Source organism: Agelaius tricolor, unplaced genomic scaffold (assembly GCF_023055355.1).
Source record: "Agelaius tricolor isolate 1412-34295 unplaced genomic scaffold, bAgeTri1.0.p SCAF_7, whole genome shotgun sequence".
NCBI classification, from domain to species: domain Eukaryota; kingdom Metazoa; phylum Chordata; class Aves; order Passeriformes; family Icteridae; genus Agelaius; species Agelaius tricolor.
Genome location: NW_027269267.1, coordinates 44,912,796 through 44,936,445, shown reverse-complemented (window position 1 = coordinate 44,936,445; position 23,650 = coordinate 44,912,796). Strand labels below are relative to the sequence as shown.

General features: G+C 34.8%; 1 protein-coding gene across 16 annotated transcripts in view; it reads right to left on the bottom strand.

The window, feature by feature from the left end:
- MYCBP2 (MYC binding protein 2) overlaps positions 1 to 23,650 on the bottom strand; it is a 175,052-nt gene that overhangs the window by 42,985 nt on the left and 108,417 nt on the right. For 8 of the 16 annotated variants that reach the window (XM_071431021.1, XM_071431023.1, XM_071431027.1 and 5 more), the window contains 10 exons: positions 22,727 to 22,939; positions 20,295 to 20,350; positions 19,766 to 19,881; positions 17,627 to 17,724; positions 13,380 to 13,496; positions 12,471 to 12,611; positions 6,420 to 6,494; positions 4,258 to 4,482; positions 3,205 to 3,337; positions 396 to 521 (listed from right to left, as the gene is read on the bottom strand). In XM_071431021.1, the coding sequence (XP_071287122.1) occupies positions 396 to 521; positions 3,205 to 3,337; positions 4,258 to 4,482; positions 6,420 to 6,494; positions 12,471 to 12,611; positions 13,380 to 13,496; positions 17,627 to 17,724; positions 19,766 to 19,881; positions 20,295 to 20,350; positions 22,727 to 22,939 (1,300 nt within the window). The remainder of the gene's footprint in view (positions 1 to 395; positions 522 to 3,204; positions 3,338 to 4,257; positions 4,483 to 6,419; positions 6,495 to 12,470; positions 12,612 to 13,379; positions 13,497 to 17,626; positions 17,725 to 19,765; positions 19,882 to 20,294; positions 20,351 to 22,726; positions 22,940 to 23,650) is intronic. The other 8 variants (XM_071431024.1, XM_071431029.1, XM_071431026.1 and 5 more) reach the window with 7 other exon arrangements.

Here is a 23,650-nt window from a genome sequence, read left to right as displayed (position 1 = left end):
TCTTTTTTTAATTTCACAACAAATTTTAAATGGCATGTTTTATCTTGTTAACTCACTAAAGGTATTTTAAAATTATGAAGAAAGATGACAAAGTTTCTGGACTTTTAAAAACGTGCTTTCTAAATCAAATAGTTTTCTAATCTTGTTTTACATGTATTTTTCATTTCATCATTTCAGTTTTGTGCCTACCACTGCAGAAATCCCAAACTAACTTCCAAATCTTGAGTCTTTTTATACACAATACTTAGACTGAGTGAAACTAAAGCAGAGACAAAAGCAGTTTTAACACTTTGCAATTCATTATACTATTGCTTTGGAGAAGACCTGTGGTGCCTTGAAAAGCAGAAAATGAGTAATAAAATATAGCTATTAAAAATATGAGTGTAAAAACATACCTTTGTTATTTCCAAGGCCATAATCAAACCCTTGTCCATTACTACAGCTTGTCCCCTTACTGAAAGCTTGTATTGAAAAAGGACTTGGGGGAGGAGTCTGCACATTTTGATCTAGAAGGACTTGCTCTGTAAAAAAACCACATCACTTTGGGGTTAGACCTCTGAGTAATGGATTTCCACTAGAAAGATGAGTACAAAGCAAAAGGTGATATTATTTCCACCAATAGCACTCTTCCTCTCGACTAAATTCTCTTAAAAAAAACCCACACTTGTACTTCAGAACTCATGCTCTAAAAATAACAAGACAGAGGACTTAATACTACCTAGACTGTTTTTGTTTGACTGAGTTGTTGGCAGCTATGCCATTATTTGACACATGTTTTTTTCCAGTAACATCATTCAGCAGTGTTTATTCTTTGCACAGCAATTGTTAAAATCCCTTTGACAAAGCAAGGTGGACAAAGGATGGTTTTCAGAGTGACAAACTCAGAGCCAATAAACATTTAATTGTGGCTACCTCTGATAGTTCATGGAACACAAGACATTTTTTCCTGACAAATTTATTGGTATCTGTAAATGAGTACTATAATTTTACTTTCTGTATGACACTAAAGCAACTTCCAACCCAAATCAACCTGCAGTATTTCATAATATTCAAAATTACAGCAGAATTAAAATAAATGATACAGAATCCACTAGACTATTTAGATTTACAGAGAAATTACTGACTTAACATGGTCAAAAATACCATTCCAACTGACAGTATATATGAAAGCATTCAGAAGAAATATCCTGAATTCAGGTTTTTAAAAGCTTGAGCTGGCACCTTGAAATTTTTTTTCTTGTCAGTGTACTAAAATTAACATGGATAAAATAAACAAAAAAATCACAACTCTTTAAAAAGTAATTTTGAAAAAATGGCATTTCAGGACAAAACTGCATTTCAGAGTACAAACTCTACATAACTTATTCAAGTTAAAAACAAATTATGAGGGAGAAAGTTAGAAAGTTGGAAATTTAGTCATAAAAGAAAGGATCAAGAATTTTTTCAATCAGAAGCTACTCTAGATCTTGCTGTAGTACTTTAACTGGCTACAGATCTAGCTGTTCAGAGTTCTACCTTGTCTCTGACAGAAACCCTACTCATTATAGAAATGTAATTATAATTTTTTAAAATAACAAGAACATGAATGTAATGTGAAAGATGGTGCTATTCATGAATAAAAAAAAAATTGCAAATCTAGCTAGAGCACCTGCTGATCCTTAGTATTTCCCTCTAGCAAAAGCACTGAAACTGATGATAAATTATTTTGAAATAATTTCATTGCAAATAAAAACAACTAGTTCAAAATAACTTTCAGATATGGCTTGAGTGCAGGAAGTTTTACATGGCACTGAGGTGGACTAGGAACCTAGAACAGGTTGAAAAATCTCAGTAATTGCACTGGTAACTGCTTAAACTGCTTTAGCTAGATGCCCAATAGAGATCTGCCTTCACCCTACCTGTGAAAAAGAAACTCATTTAGAAAAGATTAACAACTGTTACATTGAGGCATGGGATTTGTATTAGAAAGTTTCTAAGATGGTATTTCTATGAGCTGTATTGCAGAAATCCCACTACAGAGTTTTGTCCACAAAGCCTGGAGCTTGCATTTCTGTTTTTCTGTGAGAGCAATGCTATATTCCAAGATATCCTTCAGTAACAGTGCCTATACATCAAGAATCTGAAGACAAACCTTCAAACAAGGGTCTTGTTTAAAGTCTTCCTGATTTGTGAATTCTTTCTTAGAGCACACATACACTTTGAGAAATTTAAGACAATATGAAATGATAAGTCAAATACTAAAGATGAAAAACTACTAAAAAATGCAAAATACTGTCAAGTTACTTAAATGTATTTCTTAAAATAAGCACTCTGGAATGGAAATTGTTGCACACTGCTTAATGTATTGATTTCAGATAAATTATTTTCTACTGGAAAAGCAAACAATCCTGTATAAAAATAGAAAATAATGAATTTATCAACCCTATTATTGAATACCTGTGCTTTCAACAATAAGGTACTGTTCCAATTCACAATTATTTAGTTTATGGAATCTACTTGGGCTCTTTGAGCACCTCACAACTTGACATTATCAGACACAACTAAAATTAGAAAAGCTATGACTTCTAAAGGAGTGTTTGAAATATTACATAAACATTTATATATTTAATGAAAAACTCTTGACTATTCCCCTTCTTTGCAGAAGGTTTTACACCTGGAAGTCAAGCTGCAACAGTCTACAGAAATACTTATGTATTAGCAAGGAATTGCTTTGTTCTAATACAGTAATGTGATGATAATTGTTAGAGTATCTATGTGTGAAATGAATTTCAGCAGCAAATGTGAAAACCAGAAAAATGGCGAAGAGTCTGTTAAAATGAACAGATAAGAGGCTGACAATAAGTGTGACCTAAAAACACAAGCAGAGTATAACTGCTGAGGTCAAAGCTTTTCATAAAGATACTTTTTGGAAAACAGATGCATAAAAATTAACCCCAGAGCTACAAGAAAAAAGATGGTTAAAATTATTGCCCATAACCATAACTGGTACAGAAGAAATACTACAGAAATAATTTGATTGGTTTTTAAAAAACATCATTCAAAGAATGTTTATAAACAACTTTTAAGTCTGACCGTGCAATGCATTTCAAATGAAAATACATAAGCTAATGTTATATCTGCTCAAAACTCAGATACTTCTTTATTTCTCTTGTTCAGACTACTTATTTTTTTAAATTAAAAAAATAAAAGAAAACAACCACTTGCCATCTTCATGTCGAAGGTACTGGTTTCCACCTCTGTCTCTAGCTAATGACCATGCCTCGCCTTCATCACTTTCACAGAACTCTACCATGCTGTTCTTATCCATTTGCACCCACGTACCTTCTGAATTAGTCACCTGATGCACACACATAAAAAAGCACAATTTATTGACTTCTCAAATAATTCAGTAGCACAATTCAGCAACTACTTATAGTATCTGGAAAACACATTAAATTTCAATCTTTCTATTAGAAAGTAAATGTTAAAAAAAAAAAAGTTTCTTAAATTAAGGCCACAGGCTGAGGCAGACTGAAGTACCAAACCTATTTATGGCATATTTACATTTAGGAGTAATTCCAAAAATTTTAGACCTATTTATGTTCAGAAGAAGCAAAACACCAACACCACAACTTCAGAAAATTCACATAAGCCTAAATAAAAACTGGAGGGAAATAGTCACCAAGATATACCTTCTAATCGATGGTGGCAACAGGAGAATTATAATACCAAGATATACATGAAAGGTTTTTATGAGTATTAATTTTGTTCCTGATATTATATTTAGGAAATAGCATGACACACTTCATCCTTAAGCCCTTCTTAACCATTTAAAATATTTTAAAATACCACAACTGGACAACCCAGAACAATAACAATAGTTCAGCAACTAAACAAATTGATACAATCAGCAAAGAGAAACAGGAATTTGTTAAATGGTTAGGTCCTAGGAAAACATTTTATCATGAAACAGAATTCTTTCAAAGAATAGGACAAAAAAGTAGATCAAGAAACACAATTTTGTAAGGAATACTGTAACAGAAATACATAAGCAAGCATAGGTAACTGCAGTGCAATTTCAACATTATTCCAATCAATGCAAAAAGGCAAGAGACACGACTGCATTAGTACTGCTAACATAAACAAAGGTCAAAGGCCAGTATTTAGCATGAGGAGGGGAAAAGCAAACCTGGACAGAGGCAGATTCTTTTGCTGTGGTTACTACTGTTATATACTGGTATCTATGAAGACATGAACTGAAGCTACAAGGATCCATACCTCGCCCACTGCCTTGACTTTGTTTCCCAGAACTAACATTCCAATTGGGATACCTCTAAGGTTAGGGCAGCTTCTGATGTTGTGACCTGATGGGCCAGTCTTCACTACCTTGTACACTCCAGGTCCACCTCGAAGGAATGGCATGTCTTGTTCTTGCATCACTGCTTCCTGTGGGCAGTGTGAATTTAGGTCTTTGAAAAAATCATCAGCATTAGACCTAGATTCCTGAGAAATTTAAAAAAAAAGGCAGAACAGAATAAAACCTATTAATACCACCTTTAAACTACTGAGATAAGAAACACTTACTTAAAGACTACAAAAGGTAAATTTCAGAGCTAAAGGATATCCTAGTTACATTGCTAATTTTAGTGTGCAGTGCTGAACAACTAACTACTATTAAATTGCATATTAATTGAATTACTGCTGACATTACTCTTCAAGCAAAAGTGGTATAAATGCAACCATTTATATAAAATAATAGCTCATATCTAACATCAGATACAAATTATTTAACTGCTTTCACTAAACCTTTATCCTCACTGACATTTCTCAGGATACACATTCATTCCTCCTGCTCTATTTGTGAGATTTTGTTAAAGTCTGGGGCTATGGAAAGGAAATTTAATATTATTTCATACTATTTGGTGATGAAATATATATCCAAACCTGAAGTCAGAAAACACTTTGAATTTCTTACCAAAAAAAGTGGTAGTTACTAAAAGAAAAGAAAAATTACCCTAGATTTTTCAGCCAGCAACAGCTTAACTGAAACCCTTTTATACAGAAAACCATGAGGGATAGGAGTAACAAATGTGCATTTATTTCAGAAGAATGCAAGTGAGAAGCAGGAGCAAGATCCATTGTACTGAAAGTCATAGGTACTTTTAAAGGAACACCTAAAAGTTACAGACTACATAATGCCCTGCTGGATGCAGCCAGTGGTTCACCTCATTCAGTTTACTGTGTTCAGCAACAGGAGAAGCTTTTTAGAAGCAGCATAAAAATCTTTACTAGTGGTCCTTTATATACCTTAAAACCTTTTTATTATGGATGATACAGGGTATACCTATTTTCTTTACTGTCTATTTATCAATCTGATTTCTCTAAATTTAATTTCTTCTGAATATGCTGATACTATCTGCCTTGACAATCTCCCACAAAAACACCTTCCAGGAGTTCACTCCCTGCTCTGATAAAGAATACTTTCTTGGTCAGATTTAAACCAAACTTCTGGTTACATTATTTACTTTTAAATGAATGCAAATTTCCTCTGATCTCCTCTCTGATCTCTCTCTGATCCATGTTTTCAGCTTTTTTTGGTATGGAAGTCTGTGCATGTGTCCAGATTAATACAGCATTTTTTTTCAAGAAGGCTCTATACAAAAATGATTCTATTATGTAAATATGTAACTTACAAAGCAAGTTAATGCAAGCTGAGGTAAACTGGTTTGAGAGAAAAAAAAAAAAGACAATTTAAACATAGTTTAGATCTTGACATAATAAAGTCTGCCATTCTTGGGAAAAACAACCAGTGGACAAACAAGTTTTAAAATCTCGAAACCGAAATGTACTTCACATTATTGTCTTCATTACAAAGTTCACACCAAAATAAAGTCCATCTCAAAACATTACAGAACTGATATTCAGACAAACACTTCTACAGTCAATTTAAACAGCTTAACTGTACATAACATGTCATGTTCCTAGAATTAAATAATTTTTAAAAACCCATTAAGAATGGTCAGAGTATTTATTAAATATCTGTGTGGTGGCTTTACTGCTACAAATATCATACTATTAGATGCCACAACTTTATGTGGAGCCTCTAATAACAGAAAAATATTTACCAGTAAATTCTGCTCTAAGAGAGAATGAAAAGCTTTGTTATGTTACTAGGCCACCTCCCTGAATTTCTAATTTGGTTTGCTAAAAAAGGAGAGCACTACTTATTAATTAAGAAAAATTCAATAATCTGCCCTAGTACTTTTTTCTCATTTTAGAAGAAAGAGACACAGATACAGCACTAAATGCAAATCTGCTACTTCCTATAAAAATAAGTCACAGTAAAACAGACTTCAAAGAATATTAAGCATAAAGTTGAGTCATAAGATGCATTCTGAAAACACGAGATACAGTTTGACTTTTCCTGTAATTTAACTCACCTTAGGGGGTAAAGCTTTGGAAGTCCATGAAAAAAAGTCCAAATCCCTTACTCCTTGGCTAGCATTAAAGACATTCTGAGCAACAAAGTTTGAAAAAAAGAGACACACATCAACAAAGAAATGGGAACAAAGAAATATTGGAGGAAGAAGCTCAAGGTAGTATAATGCAAAGTTTCTCCTCAAGTAAATTTACTGGTAGAATGTTTTGCAAAAGGGGAAAGTTTTATTTTCCTAATCAAGTCACCTGAGTCCATTGCTCCCCATGGCAAATCATCCATTACACAGAAACAGTTTAGTATGTCAAAAGCTCAAAATGGATGTAGTGTGTCATGCCATTTACTGAAATTAAGAGCCAGACATCTCTTACAAAGCTTGAGACTTCAGACACAGAAAATCTCATATTTCTGTTACAAAGAAATGGTAGCTGGTCCCATCACAAACCAGTTTTCTAGTGAGATGGTCTCCTGTTCTGAAAGATGATTTCAACCAGTGCAGGACAAGTGCACACAGAATTTTAGTCACCCAGTCAGAACCAAAGAGATGCAGAAGGGCTAAGCTCTCTTGCTGAAAGGAGTTCACTTGCACAGAATGATTTCACCAGTTTGCACATCAAAATTGTACTTTTAACCAGAGCCAAAAACTTCAGTGCTATATGGAGAACAATTGCTAAGATTCCATTAGTTTTGTAAAACATACAATGCATTAACTAGTTTGTTATGAATGACTGTAACCCAAATATAGCTGCCAGAAAGACATCACTAATTTTATAACCAATTGCACACACTATTTAAATAAGCACTGCTGTTCTGCTTAATTTTTCTTCCCACAAAACAGTGAGGACAGCATTTTTGAATCACTGGAAAACATGAAAAAGAAGCCATCTTTTCTCCATAGGCTAGTTCCTACTCATTTCAAAGAAATTTTCACTATTTCTGTCAAATGAAAGAATAGTATACATATAGCAGTAGTAACAATCTTATTTATGATATTTGTGATGGAATCCCTTTGACAAAGCACCCATTTCATCTAAATGAACCATAGTATCAGAATCTAATTTCCTGTCCCATCCTGATATGGGAACCAAGTGAAATCGCTGCTCGGCACCTGCATTAAAATTTAACAGTAGCTAAGGCAGTAAATCCTTTCAGGCAGAAACAAGTACAAAACACCCTTGGCATGCTTCATCTGTATTCCTTGAAAAAGCACTAACATGTTAAAAGTAAGCAAATCTACACTTTTATCACATGATAGAAGCAAATCATCTACTATATACTGCTTGTAAACATTAAGTTTCAATAACACAAATGATCTGCCATTTTGACAAAGAGAGGGAAATTGTCACAAAACCAGCATTTCTTTAGAACTGAGTACCTTTACCCACAACTGAAGGAGGTAGCCATGCACTAGTGATATATGCACTGGGGCACTGGGGAAGGGTCTCAGATGGGAAGATTAGCAAAGTAAAAGTTTATCAACTCAGCATAAAACTATGGCAACTATAAAAAGCCTACATGTGCCTCATGAGTGTACTTCAGAGGCATCCAACCTAATTAAACTGCCTGATTCTATTACTCTGCAGCATATTGCCTTTTTTCTGATGGACTTCCCACTGAGAAACATGGACTACCCATTCCTGAAATATTTAGGTATCATTTCAAAGATCTATTTTTCTACGTAGAGCTCTATGTGTAACATACACAAGGGAAACCAACAGCAGTGAAGCGGGACCGTGCTGGCTTAGAAACACCAAGAAGATCAAACTAGCAGCTCTGTTTTGCTCTGTGAACTTGAGAACTTCCTGCCTATTATAACACTGCACACCAGTTTAGATGAATAGATCAGGCAGCTATTTGGGAACTAGGTTTTCATTCTGAGAAACTACTAGATAGAAGCTTTGGATTTAGCCCTTATGCTATCATCTGTAGATTTAGTTGATGCTTTCTTTCAAGACTTTACCTTCCAAGATCTAAAACTAATTTTAGAAATTCATAGTTTTCCCAATAAATTCAAAGTTTCAGAGATTAAAAAAAATTAATTTGTTTTGCCACAAAAAATCATTGGTCCATTAGGAAGCATTTAAAATCTCAGTTATTCTTTTTCAAAACAAAGACTTATCTTAAGCAGTCATCTTGACATTTTATCCAACATAGTCTTACTCTTCAACTGCTTTCCATCATGCTTAAAACAATGACAGAAAATTTTGTCAATGTCCTTCAGTGTTTCCACAGAACATTCAGCTTTCTGAGGTTCTGTGATCAAGCACTGGAGCCTACATATTAATATTAATTCTTTCTTCCATTGCAATAATGGTTTGGAAAAACAAATTTTGCAATCCTTGTTTGCCTGGGGAATGTAATATTGTATCAGGGTACAATATTCCTTCTTATAAAGTTTTAAATTTAAAATGAAGTAGTGAGAACTTAGAATGTGACTTTTTAAAAGACAAGCTCCAGAGTTTGACCAAGATCAATTTCTATTTCTTCCTAGTGTGCACTCTTTTGTATCATATGTTCTTTTCTCCTAAGCACTATGTGTAAGCAAGAGTAAGTAACTGTCTGCATAAGGAATTTTACAAGCATTTTTTCAAAAACAGATACCTGAATATCATAAGACTGAAGGAAAAGTAAGTACCAGAGATAGAATCAGCTTATTCAAAATTGCAATCTATTAAATTCACAATCTCATAATTATCTACAATGGATTGGATGCACAATTTTAGATCAGGGGCTGTAAAGCAGTTCCTTGTGAAAGGAAAAGAGCAACAGAAGAAGAACTGAAGACTTTCTAAGAAGGTAAATGAGCACAGCTCAAATAAATAAAACACTGACAATACCATCTATCTCCCCTTTCCTATGATAATTTATCTTCAACTATAATAGCTCTAATAAAAATACAGAAAGTGCATTTATGAGATCCACAATATTCAGTATTTGCTTTATCATAAAATACCTAGTTAATGCTAATAAACATACATAAAATGAAGATACAAAATATACATCAAGATGAAAAGAGGTCACAATTAACACTGCCAAGAACCTCTACTGTTTTTAATCTGCCCACTGTTCCATAATACAGTGAAGAAACAGAATAACTAAAACTTTTTAAAGAAGTTTTTACACATTTTCCAAAATGCTCTAAGAAATTTTATTTACTTAAGGGATTGATTATAAAAAGCTTGTATATTTAAATATGAGAAAGCAATATAATTGGAGATGACAAGTCTGCCTGCTCAGAGTTGAATAGAAAATGGAGTCTAGTTGAAGAAATGTGACATCTATTTATACAGGGAATACATGGCCTAGCTCAGGCATTTGATCTTCCCTTTGCATTTTCAGTCACACAAGATACTTTCTCCAGTCTTCCTTTTAAGCCAAAACTGGTTGAACAGCTTGGCTTCAAAAAATCTCACACAATCAAAATTTTTTCTCCTGCATTCTGCTCATCAAGTCATTCAGCTACACAAGTCAACAGGATTGAGCAGATATGAATTATACCACAATTTAATCTAACAAAACTTTAGCATTTATTACTTAATTCAGTATCTTTTTTGACATAAATCATTCATCTCTAGAGGACTGCAAAAATCAAATTTGACAACTTGCAAACAGACAGTTTTTTGGACAACTCTGAGAAAAAGAAGAGTATAATTTGAAATATTTTCAACCTAGTAATCACCATAAAAATGATTTTAAACTTCCTACCAAGAAAGCAGTATCTGTGCAAAGGAAGGATCTAGTAAGAAAGCAGTATATGCTAGACTAGCATGCTGTAAAGACTTAAGGCATTCAAAAGTCAGCCTCTGAACCTTATGTTTTGTCACCTTTAAAATACAGAATGTTAGAAAACTATTTTCTTCCTTTTTCCTCATTATTATAAATCAAACCAACAGATCTTACTGCTTATATACTGTCATAATGAAATAAAATAGTTTCAGGATATGCTAAGTCCTCCTGAAAATCTGAAAATTAGAGCCACACAAGGAAAGTTTTTTGACAGTAGCTCAGAACACATTTCTTGCACATGCCTGCATTGCTGTAAGAGTTGCTCTCATAACCCTTTTGCTATGTTGGCTGCCACTTCTAAGAAAGCACATGACTTTTAACTTGTGTCAGTCAAGACGTGTGACTGGCAACCTAAGAGAAAATTAGGCATATCTAAAGCTCATAACAGTCTAAATGGTAACAAAACTAATTCATAAGAGTGTTCAACAACCCCCAAAACCAAGAGAGAATCTTTCATCTGAACTTTAGACGCAGAGAACGAAATGTTTGAAAACTGGATGTTGTTTTTCACTTTTGATTGTACCTGACCTCCTTATTCATATGAAATTTGAATTCTCAAAATTATGCTGTCAAGATTGAATGCTCAGTTATTCATGGCAGACATTTCTTTCCAGGCTTCTCTCAAGGAGCACAGCATATGCTCTTCCCTAGAACCACATGTATACCAGAGCTATATGAAATATGCCAAGCAGTAAGTTCTTGCTAATCACAGACAATTGCTGAGCTCAAAAACATTCCCTTCAACAAGTAAAAAGGTACTGAAGATAGCTAAACTAAAAAAAAAAAACCACAAAAAAACCACTAACCACAACTAATAAAAATCTACCAGACTATAATACCCATCTAGATAAACAATATTTGCTAAAGTTAGTTACGTAGTCAAGATAAATTCACTTTTACCATGGGTGAACTGGTAAAATACAACTACTGCACAGAACTATTAATATTTCATGGAAGTATAACACAGCAATTTTCTAATGGGAACTAATTTCTAAGGCAAAAAATACAGGCAAAATTTTAAACGAAGCCTAATTTTTTTCAATGTTTTCATATGTTCTACAACAGACTAGAAAAACACTGTGATGACAGGCATATTTGAGTGACTGATTTCTAAATACAGAAATAATTTGCTTCCCAAACCCAAAATTAAAATAATTTCCCAAAAAAGGATTCTATTGAAAGAAATCTACAGATAGAAATATATCAACAAATAATTTGTAGACAAGAAGACCTTGTTACACCATGTAACACTGTTTGGCAGAACAGTCACAGGGCATTATGAATTTCCAGATTTAGCTACTAGCAAATAGCCCAATTTCACTGGAACTGGGAATATCTCAGTTCTTCTACAATCAACACCATGAACAACATAATAGTACTGGTCCCAGTGTTTAATTTAATGAAATATTTCTCAACTATCTTCAGTTGCAGCAGCAGCTTACTCAGGTAAGATGACAAATCAAATCTAAATAGCAGTATCAATTACATCTGATTCTCACATTCTGCCCATAACAAAACAAGGTAATGCCCATTCTCAGGAATGCATGAAAACAGATGAGCCAGAAAGGCCTGCATTTCATTAATCTTTTGAGAAACACTGGTTTAGCTAATAAAGCTTTTCCTTCTTTGTCTTTCACATTTTTCAAAAAACTGTAATTGGTTTCCAGAAAAGGTCTAACCTTTAACTGTAGTGATAACAATCACCAATAAAGTTATTCACTTTCTGTTAACTCCTATTATAAATGCAATGTTTGTCTTGAAGCTCTAGGGTTCTTTGACTAGCTAATGAAGTGGTAACTTAAGGATTCAGGTATAAAACTCACAAAAAACATCCACAAAACCCAGAGCCTAAAGAGCTTTTTTGGTTGGTTGGTTGGTTCTTGTAAAAAGCAACAATTACATTGATTCACTGTAGGCTGCAAGCCTCTTCTGAAATCATAGCACCAGTGGACACTTCACAGACAATGCTATCTAGCATAAGAAACACCTGGTGCAGACCACAATCTAAAACTATTCTGCTTTTATTATAGCAATCCCTGCACTTCTGTTTCTCTTTTAGGAGAAGAGGCTTCAATATAAAAAGCCTCATACCTTTCTACACTCCACCCTCATTACACAGTAGCCCTCCAAAATGCAAACACATATAAGATTGTATTTGATAATTAAAATATTGTTTACCTCAGGACTTTTTGCAGCCTTAATTAAAGAAAGTCTTGTAATGAGGATAGAGTGTACTTTTGGATATTTTTCAAAGGCACCTTTTACTTACGTCAACAGGTACCAGAAGGCTCTTGCCAAGATGTTGGTTAAAAGACAGACACCAGGCTTCAGTGTAACCATTCATGTTTGGAACATACTTCTTTATTGTTTCATCATTCAGCCTCAGCCAAACACCATCATCATTGTGGATCTATGGGAAACAAGCAACAAGAACGAGCCATGCCCTCCTGTAACTGTTCTGGAGCTAGCAAGGATTAACAGACTTCAGGCAGACAAGAGCAGCAAAGAAGCAACAATCCTTACAATGCTGATACAACAAAAGCAGAGGTAAAGAGGAATATTGACAAAATCAGAACTCCAAAGCAATGGGGAAGCATATCTTTTTATAAGTCAAGGCATGAAGACAAATTTAAATCAGATCATGCAGTAAACGAGAATTGCTTTGAAATAAAAGAGGAAAAAAAGCCAAGCCTTAATAAGCTTTATAAATTCCCCACTTCCCATTTTTCCATTGCTGGTATGACTTTGTAAATCACAAAAATATTCCTTGCATATGAAGTTATATTGTAAGAAAAATACATGCATAGTAGTCTAACACGCTGGTAGTGATCTTTCAGATCTCTGTGTAACAGATGCAATGAAAAGGACATCTGCATCTGAATTTTTGTGTATAGTTGAAATAGTAAGTAGTGAAAAGCTAAATCTTAAGAGGTATTATTGCAAGATGAACTCCAGGAATTTTCTTTCCTTGTATCAGTATCAAATGTTTGTTACACAGGTTTGAAGTAAATGAAAGGAAATGACAGCTTGAAAAACTAAATTAGTAAATTTAGATTTTTGCAATTTATGGTCTTCGGTTGCATATGTCAGCATCTAAACATGGAAAAAACCCCATTATTTTGCATGAATTACTTTTACATGTCAGCCCAATTTTCAACAGAAATGTCTTATGGATTACCTCATCAATGAAAGTGATGGATCCATTGACTTTCACTATGCCTATCTGCTCACTCTGAAGGGAAGGGTGGCTACGGATACGAAGCCCTGCACTGTCCTTGGCCACAAATTTGCGAACCTAAGAGAAGCAAAGAAAGACAGTAAGGAAGAAAAAAAATTGGAACAGAGCTCTCAGAGTAAAAAGAAATAGGTTTAACAGGTTCTGAAATGCCAGTGACAAGACAGCAGTCTTAAGAGTTACAGTTTGTTGCTAGTTTCCCATGGCTGCTGTGTATAACTTCATTTTTCTACTATAATCAAGAAAGTTATAATGTTCCAAAACACCATAATGTAAGCATGCATTAACTTGGAAAATATTTCTGTTATACCCTACAATAATCAGTACAACCTTCAGATTTTTTTAACAAACACACGTAATTCATTCACTGCTGAAAATTTCACCAGATCTGCATTTTCAAGTTTATTATTTCTTTTAACTCATCAGCCTCTGATTACCATTTCTCAGTTGTGCTACTGCAGTATTCGCTTTAGTCAGCTTTTTTTTAACCAAAATTTGGTTATTTTCCTTAGCTAAAGAGTTTAACTAGCCATTTTAAAATAAAATAATCTTTCTAGTTCTTTATCTTTCAAACAGCTATTCCAATAGTTTCTTCCTTTTTTTTCCACAGGAGGATTAGAGCAGAGGCTTCTTGCTATTAGCTGCACTTACTACAGCACCACAAAATCTTCCACTTGTTATTCACTATCATGTTTTTTACCATTCAAACATTATCAGGCACCTATCCCATAGAGAACAAACACAAGGCATCCTATTGGTCTCTCAAAACCAGAGATGCATATATTCTATTCATATGGTATAAAACCATTCTCTTGGAAGGTTATTTTCAGACTCCACAGATAAAAGTGATAAAAGTATCAATGGAAATATGGATTTTATCTATTACAACATAAAGCACAGAATGATGCGTAAGGAACAAACTTAGGGATACATAACAAAAGGTAAGAGCTAAGTGTATGAACCTTTTTTCCCTAAAGGAATTATTTAAGAAATCATATTTATTCTGAGGATAATTTAAAAAACAAAATATAAAACCAACAAAACTCCGAAACCAGAAGCATGTAAAGGATTTCATACATAAATTACTCCAAAATGTGCAAGCTTTTGCTTATTAACGGTCCTCTTACTTGTAATACTTAGATTCTCACAACAGACAAAGCTAGGACTCTCAAGGTCCTTGTAAAAGTATAAACTGAATCACTGCTGACAGCAGCATTCTAAACACAGACAAACCAAAAACAAAGTCTTGCAAATCAGGGGTCTTTGCATCATGTTACTTCAGAAAATTGTTATGACACTTTGCTAGAACTTGGATTAAAAACTTTAATTTAGAGCAAAAACCGACATTCCAGATTTTGAGCAGGCACAGGCCTGGAAAGAGCATTCTTCCCTTTTGCAACAGCTAACCTAATTAGTTAATACAAAACCTCAACCTATAACTAGAAATTACTTAAGGATCAGATTCACTGACAGACAATACAATAAAAAACAGATCAGGAGTTCTCTTATGCTCATTTCTGACCATGATGAAAAATTGTATCATCTGTGTCTTCTATCTGATACAGCGCCTCTTTGCTAGGAATATTTCTGTATAGCACAGTGGATTTGTAGCTCCATAACACCTCTACAGGAAGTTCTTCCATGGAGCATACACCTGGATTCCAACTGAAGAACTGACTAAGGCAGAAAGGCTTAGCAATCAGGATGTACATCATCCCTACATCAGTTTTTAAGACCTGTATTGCTGTGTTTTTTTATCTGACAAATCTGCAAAGAGGTACATGTCACACAACACACATCACAAGAAAGGGGTGTTGTCTAGGATAAAGCAACCTTAACAAGGGGGTTGGTCTATGAAGGGGTGAGAAAAACCACCCCCAGCCCAGAGCTTTTGGGTTGGTGGTTGTTTTTGGGTTTTGCAATCAATGCTAGCTACTTGTTGTATCAGAATGGTAGAAAACATCAAAACATGTTAGTGACCAATAATTCTGGTACCAGTCTTGCACCTTCAAATTAGGACCATTTCCTTCTAGTTGGTTCCAACTACCCTAAATTACAGTACATAGCTTGAAAACAATGTTTCCCTCAATAGGATGTGGAATCAAGTTTCCTGCAAGTTAGTTAATTTAAGCTTTGCAGACTAACAGGAGGCAGCAATTTTTATGGGCCATACACCCCAGGCTGAATACAGATCACTATCATAGTCTCCTTCAGATTTTTCATCTGACTTCAAATAACAGAGAATGAAGAATACACATATAAAATCATAACACAGTACCCATTTTCAGCTTGCAATTTACATGAGGTTTGGCTACAAATCCGGAATGTTCCAGTGCCTCAATGAAAATATTTTGGTGTTTCTAGCTGAGAACAGATCACCACTAAGAATGCACTCTTAGTGTCCTTTGGTTACAACTATCTGAAATTTCAGGCTGACAAAGATGATGGAACAGCATTTAGAGCTCAACTATGCCCTTTTTGTCAGCAAAACATGATTTGGTACACTGGACTGTCTCTGCCTGATACATGTCTAATCTGCATTCTTGGCTTCAGCAACACAGAGCACAGTCCAATTACTACCTTGCTGTATTACTTACAATATTGCTGTTGATACACAAAGAATTATCCTGATTTGTTATGTGATTTATTATGACACACAAGAAAGAAGACTGATTAAATGATTTACCATGAAAAGTCTAGTTTAACTTTTCAGCTGGCTCTACAGACACTATGTACAGGACAAAGATGGCTCCTTTTTTTAAGAGACAAACTTGGAAGAAGAAATGAGACACGCACACAGTATAACACAAGGAGAGGATTAAACACTACATAACATCTCAGAACTCCAGAGGCCTGACTTCTGTCAAGTACTTTGACTGTTCCTTGACAACACAGAGTTATCATGTATGAACAAATCACACCAATTTCCACTGTAATAATTGAAAAGAAAAACAGAACTTCTGCTCAGCAATTCATCTCATATCAAACCAGATTCTCTCAACTTGGGGACAGCAAAATGACACATATGATGATCACCTTGGGTGCAAGTATAATGAAGTTGCTTGAGATATAAATCTCTCTTAGTAGGAATTGGGAGTTCTAATTAAGATAATGAACTAACCAGGCAATCTTCCTTCCAAGAGAAGGGAGAAAGTCTAAAAGAAGCTTCTTGGGGAAAAAAACAAAAAAAGAGAGCCAGTGAGGGGTAAATGCTGCATTGAAACTAGAAGTACATTTATTATTTTTAATTTGAGGCATGGCTCCAGGGAAAAAATCTTGTTACTAGTAAAAGCAGATGCTGGATGCATTTTAGAGACTGGGGAGCCATACAACAAAGTTACTGTCTTGGGATTATCCTGAAGTCTAGAAAAAAAAAATTAGGATGCACTGCAAAGGTAAGAACTTGTCAGAAATCTGATCGTTTTTGTAACCATGTATTTCTTAACCACCTTCCCAATTTCAGTAGGACAGGAAAGACAACCTTGTGCCAATAAACCAAAAAAAAACCAAACCCCAAAAAAACAAATGAACCAACCACAAAAAACCCCCCCACCACCACCAAAAAGGAAAAAAAAAAAGTGCAAGCTATCTCCCTCATGTAGGCATTTTCCTTATACCACTGCCACCCACTTTAGCTGATTTGCTTTATTGTGTCTACTTTAATCCTTCAGGGTGGAATAATAAGGTGAAATAGGGATATCAAAAGCTACAGAAAGGATACCTTTAAAAAACACAATCATGCCATTCTCTAAGGAAGGAAAATATACTAAAGAAACTGGTTATGGATTTTATATTAATTGAAGATGCCCATGACAAAACAAACAAAATCTTTGTAAAATTTTGTGCACAATTAATTTTGCAGTACAATATAAAAGAAATAGAACAAATAATAGTGCAAAATTTTGTCTGTGGCTTTAACAATAGCTGTGATATGTTTGTGTGACAAGCCAAGGCAAAGGCAGTTTCTGTAGGGCTTCTATCAGTTTTATGAATTCATGTACAAAAAGAAAACAAAGTGAATTTGTTTCATTTTATGCAGTATATGAATTTCATTCCATTCAGCATATTAAAGTGATCTGCAAATATTCTAAAGTCTTCAGCACTATTATATGAAAAGTATACATTAAACAACAAAAAAGTCCCACCCAAACATAACTATCTGTTTTGGGGTTTATTTCAGTTCTCCAAACCTTGTTTGGCTGAGGCTCTGTTTTTGGTTTAATAAGTTGAGTTCCAGGAGGTATCATTCCTTTTGGAGGATCTTTTACTTTCACTTCTAGTCCAGCATCTATAAGCAAACAAAGACTAAGTTTAAAAAAATATAAGGGGATATATCAGTTAAATAGCAACTACCGTTTATCTGTACATTTAGAGTAAACAAAATAACTGCTTGCTTATCTGTCTGCAAAATCAACACTTGCAGTTGTTTCGTGGGGCAAGGTATTAATTTTTGAACATTTCTATTTTGATATGTGGAAATTTACAGAGATGTGGTTTCATGCTGCTGTTAGATACCTGCTACAGTGTACATACAAAGCACTATCAGGTAATTTGGTATCTTAATAGTGTCTGTAAGGTTATGCTTCAAGGTATGGTCAACACAGAGTCTAGTGTTTGAGAGGTGCAGGTGAAAGCTTCTGGAGAGGCAGTAGCTTACACAATGCTGTACTGCCTCAGAAGCTAATTGCTACATTGCTACATGTGAGACAGTTAAGAGCCTGAAAAGCCATATTAAGCAGCCAGAAAAGGCCTATAATGTAAAAAAAAAAAAAATGGAATATTTAATTACCAATTCTATTAAAAACACTAAGGCACTGGAAAGTGACATTCTTGTTTGTGAAGAAAAATACATGTAAATCCATGTGAAGAAAGACACAATAATTTATCTAATAGATGAATATAACCCTGAGCAATAACCTTCAAAGAAATTGCCTCAGAAATGACTGTTAAAAGCAAAGAACAACATGTTGAAAAGAATCATCCAGACATAGCAATGAAACTGCTGGTTTCACTAACATCCTTTTAAACAAGCATGGCAGTAACAGAAGCAATCTATGAGCATCAAGAACACAAAAGGTTTGAAACAAAGAGAAACTGTTACCAGTACTTAAGCAGTCAAAAATTGACAGAATTAGGACCCAAGCCTACGTACATCAAAGCTTCAGAGGGCACAGTCTAATGTAATGATTGAGTGAGAAAATTCCATTGCAGAAAAATGGCACAGCTAAGTATTAAGAGTATACTCATATCTGTTTAATAATGAAAGTTAAGAGTTATATTTATCATTTCTATAAGTTTACACAATGCTTGAAGATGGTAGAACTTGTGCAAAAGTATAAGAGCAGTTGATTGAAGCTACAGTGTAAAGTTTGCTCCAGAGATGACACACTGGAAAAAATACAACTGAGTGCATCACAGGCTCCAATGAAGGCAAATGTTCCTCTCTTAGAGAAATAGAGGATAATTAATAATAATACTTTTTACATCTTATCTTCTGTAGTTAACACATAAAACCAACTCCTATTCCATTTCTATGTGAATTATGTGTACTTGCATTTATGAACATCACTATGTATTAACTAAAGGTGCTGGTCAGTATTGGGAAAGAGGAACTGCTGGTGTTCATGAACTCACCCAAACCCTCTTATCACATGTGGGTCCAGCTACAACACTTTGAGTGTTTCTACTTCCATCTTCACCATATCACCAGTAAGGCTGACATGAGAGCATTCATGATAGAGTATTTTGGACAGGCACTCTTTCCACATGCTATAGTATTTATATCATAGTGCAGTCCCCAAGACTGGCAAGATAAGATAACTAAAAGATTTCCAGCAAGGAATGAACCAAAATCATTTAAACAGTAGTACAAATAATTAAGAGTTTGGGCAGAGTCTCAGTTAAGACCACATCTCCTCAATTTTCCAGAACAAATGACAGAAAGTATTTCAGCCTTGTAGGAACAATTTCACCTTCTTTAGGAGGCGGTTCTTCAGGGTTGGGCTGGGGTTTTTTCCCCCTTTAACTATACCTCTCTGTCACTCAGCTGAAACAAGACATTCTTCTTTCCACACTGAGAGTTGAGAATAAGAAAGTCTCAATCTGGTAATCTAACCACATTATAAATACATGATTTGCAACATGCATTCCTATTTCAGTGGGGTTTTTTCTTCTGACAAAGAGTGATTGAACTAGAAGGCTTGTGAATGAAAACTTGGCTATTAAGTTTTGCTATGAACTGTAATATTAAATCTTATGAGCATTAAATGTGTTAGTACACAAAGTGAAAAAATATAATTTTATGCTTAAATATAGTAAAAATTAAGTACCTATTTCAATGCCATCTATAGTAACATGAATGGTATAGAGACCAACAGCTCCAGGAGTCCAGTTTGCACAGTATGTACCATCATTATTGACTCTGATCAACATGTTTTCACTGGGTCTAGGCATAAACAAAACAGTTAAAATCAATCAAATATAATGATTAGTATAATGTTTATTTTGCAAACTACTTTTTTCTAGCAGATCATCTAAATACAATTTTTCCCTTTCCAATGTACTAACCTCCTATTATTTACTATGAAAATGTAATAATCCTCTATTCCACATTTATTTATAGCAAATGATAAAAACACATTCAAAGAGTAGCTAATATAAATAAGGAAACATTAAAACAAAAAATCAAAAAAAAATTAAATAAAATTGCTACACGTAAGAAAACATAATACTTGACTTCTGTGTTTCTATCTTCAGACATGATTATGTGTCAGTCACACTTGGGAGTCTGGGTGTAAGCAGAAGTGTCAGGATATGTTAATTTAAGCTCCTATTCAAAGGAAAGTTTTTAATGTTTACCTCTTTGGTGTTGGTGAAGCGAAACGTAGTTCTTCAAAAGAATAATTTTCGTATGCCTGTACACAGATTAAATTCAAACACAAAACCAACAGTTATACCACTGTCTTGAATAAAAGAAAGCAGAGCATTTTCTTCAAGAACACATGAATCTAATTTTAGCCACCCCAGAAGCACTGATCAGGGAATCAGAAACAAATTTCAAAACACAGAAATATATATGCACACATGGAAATGAGTATCTTCACTGTCTCATTAAACAGCCATGATTTAGATAAGAAAGATTGCTACTACTAACAATAACCTTGTTAAATCTTTGAATCTCTTCAAATCTGACTTGTATAAAAACCTTTTGAATCCAGGCAGTGCACTGAAGACTGTGTGAAGATAAGAAAGCAAATAAGCTGCAAGTAAAACCTGCAAACCAGCCCAGGGGCTTCATCAATAAAATTACACATCCCTTTTTCTTTCAACTACAAGTGAAGATGAAATTCCCTGAACATTGAGGTGATACTTCCACTGACTTCCACTACAAAAAGACCTGGTTCACTTCCACAGCATCTTGTAAAATCACTGCTCTGAAAAGCCCCCTAAGAAAACAGAGCTAGTCCTAGGAGTGCACCAAGTCCCTCAGCAAGAATCTCTCTGGGCTGCAATAGTTGCTGAGTTACCAGATTCCCCTGTTAAATCAAAACCAACAAAAGGTAGGATAAGAACCTTTGAACATATATGCAGATCAGCCATTCTGGGTCCCTGCATAAGGATATAGTTTTCGGTATCAGTGCCCCAAACATGTCATAATTGATTATGTATTTTTTTTTGAAGTGAGATTTTATAAACATATTTAGGTGATACAATGTGCAGGCTGATGTAAAATGAAAATATCAGGGGACATCTGCATTTTACACTGAAATGAGTATGTTCCGAATGCCTTGAATTCCTAAAGTTTTGGATGGAAAGGACTTAACTTGAGAGGAACCTTGGGAAGATTCTCTGGAAAAGCACTAAATACAGAAACCAAGCATGTTTCAACAAGAGAGATGCTTTTTAAATTTAACCTTGGTGTCTTTTTACTTTTATCTTTATGAAAGTTTATACTGTTATTGCCTTCTAGGAGGATTTTAAATGAACCCTTCCATTTTCATTTTCCTTTAGCCTTATTTCAATTAAAGAATGATTACACATTAACTAGCTGATATTAAGCATTCCTCACTCCATCAAATCTACAGAAGAGTTTTTGAACACGCTACACTTGCACCATTGTAATTTACCCCAAAGCATCTCATGCATTACAAGATATACAACTCTAAGAGTTTTGTGAGCAGATTTGACACCTATCACTGGAAAAGAAATAGCAGATACCTGTGAACAGTGGCTATCAGAAATATCATCTAAGCCCTAACTTGGGAGAAATAATTTATTTCTGCCTCCCTTCAAGTCACTTTTAAAAGAAGCATCAAACCAAGAACTGATGTTTGCACTAGCCCAAATAAAAATGCCAAAATCACATCTTGATATGCACATGTTCTAGCAAGTTCTTAAACCATTTGTTGTACACTGCATTGATTTCATAGTTCTTTCATTGATCTATTAAGACACAGTTCAGTATCCAGCTGCACTATTTACACACAGGTACTGCAGCACTATCCTTTGCCTCTAAAAGGTGCCAGTTTGCTGGTTCTGCCCCCACAATAAATCCATTCTGATTATGCTAAGTATTATCCTCCTCTACCCTCCTGGCTAATCCTGTCTCATTAAGCTGTGCAACTGTTAGTTGTACACAACACATCACATCTCTTAACTGGGTCAGTATGGTACACATATGTAAATTTACTGCATGTGCCACAACATACTCAATCAAATCAACACTAGCTGCTCAGTTTTCACTTCTTTAAAAACTGTCCCTGGCTAAGTGTCTGAGCTGATCCATTTAACAGTGGCTAATTTCATTAGATGCTGCTTAATACATATGCATTGATATATAAATAATTTGTATGCCTTTTTTTAATACGCCGAGCTCTTCTTTTTTCCTGATTTTCTATTTCATCTGCTCTAGTTTAAAGTAAGCATTCACTGCAACATTCCAACTCCATATAAATAAAAATACTGGTTTAACTTTCCCTTCACCACTTTCATGTCTGTTTTTATTTCTCCTGCATGACTCCAAATAATTTGTTAATCTATTTAATCAAAATCAAAAAAGACACCTTTCCTTTCTATGCTAATCCAATCTAACTGCTTTAGAGTTTAAGCAATTGGCCTTTTTGATGTATTTAGTTTATTGCTGAACTAATATTAATCAAAGTAATTTTCACTGAATATATTTTCAGATTGGGACCGAAAATAAACATACATCTGTCCTTCTCTGCTGCATACCTTTACACACTTTCAATGCTGAATTCTATAGCTACATTGCCAAAATTGCAGTAACTTACCTTCATCATTGTAATAGCAATATACCGAGCTTCTTTTACTATCATTGGCTCATAGGAGGAATCAAGCTTTGGTGAAGGAAGTCCTCCAAAGGTCATATCACTGCTAGGGGAAACAGCTGTTGCAGGACTGCCTGGTATCCGCTGCACTTTTTTAACCTGTTCTTGTTGCAAAGATGTTTTTTTCTGAGAAACAGGAATAGCTTTGACTTCCACCTGTAATAAGATGTGGAAGAGGGATTATGATTTTGTGAGAAAACACACACAGACATTCTTTTCAATTTGATGCAGTGCAGTGACAAAGCACTTAGAGCCCTCCCTGCAAATGCAGCTGTGTCCAAACCCAATGTGTATCTACACTTAACCTGCAAAGCCAAGCACAGCATCTTGGGAAGATGCCAATGGGCAGGGGAGAGGCACCCAACTGACTCCACCATCAGCACAGGCTGGTGTCACTTCTGCCAGTCCCAGAGCACTTCCTGGCAGGCAGAACACAGTCTGGGATGCCTAGGGAAGTTTTCCCTGAACAGAAAACTGCAACAAAGGAGAAAGAGAGCCTTCCAAGTGAGTGCACAGATTTCAGAGTGGATCATCATGGCCACTAGATCTGGATCAGCAATGGCCAGACTGGATCCTGGCTGGCTCTGCCACCTCCCAGCCAGCACTGCACATTTATATTGTGCTCTTCAATGCATGTTTTAACAGACTTATTCCCCCAGAGGTAGCATGGATCTCCATTAGTGCAGGTAACAGCTAGCAGTACACAATTTTCTGAGAAAGACAGACTACCTGGAAAATAAGTTTATATATTACTCATTGGAAATCTGCAATATCAAATTCTGCAGTTTTCACACACAGTTTTATCAAAATTTGATTTAATTAACCAAAAGTTACATCACTGCATTGCACACTGAATGAGTCCAGAAG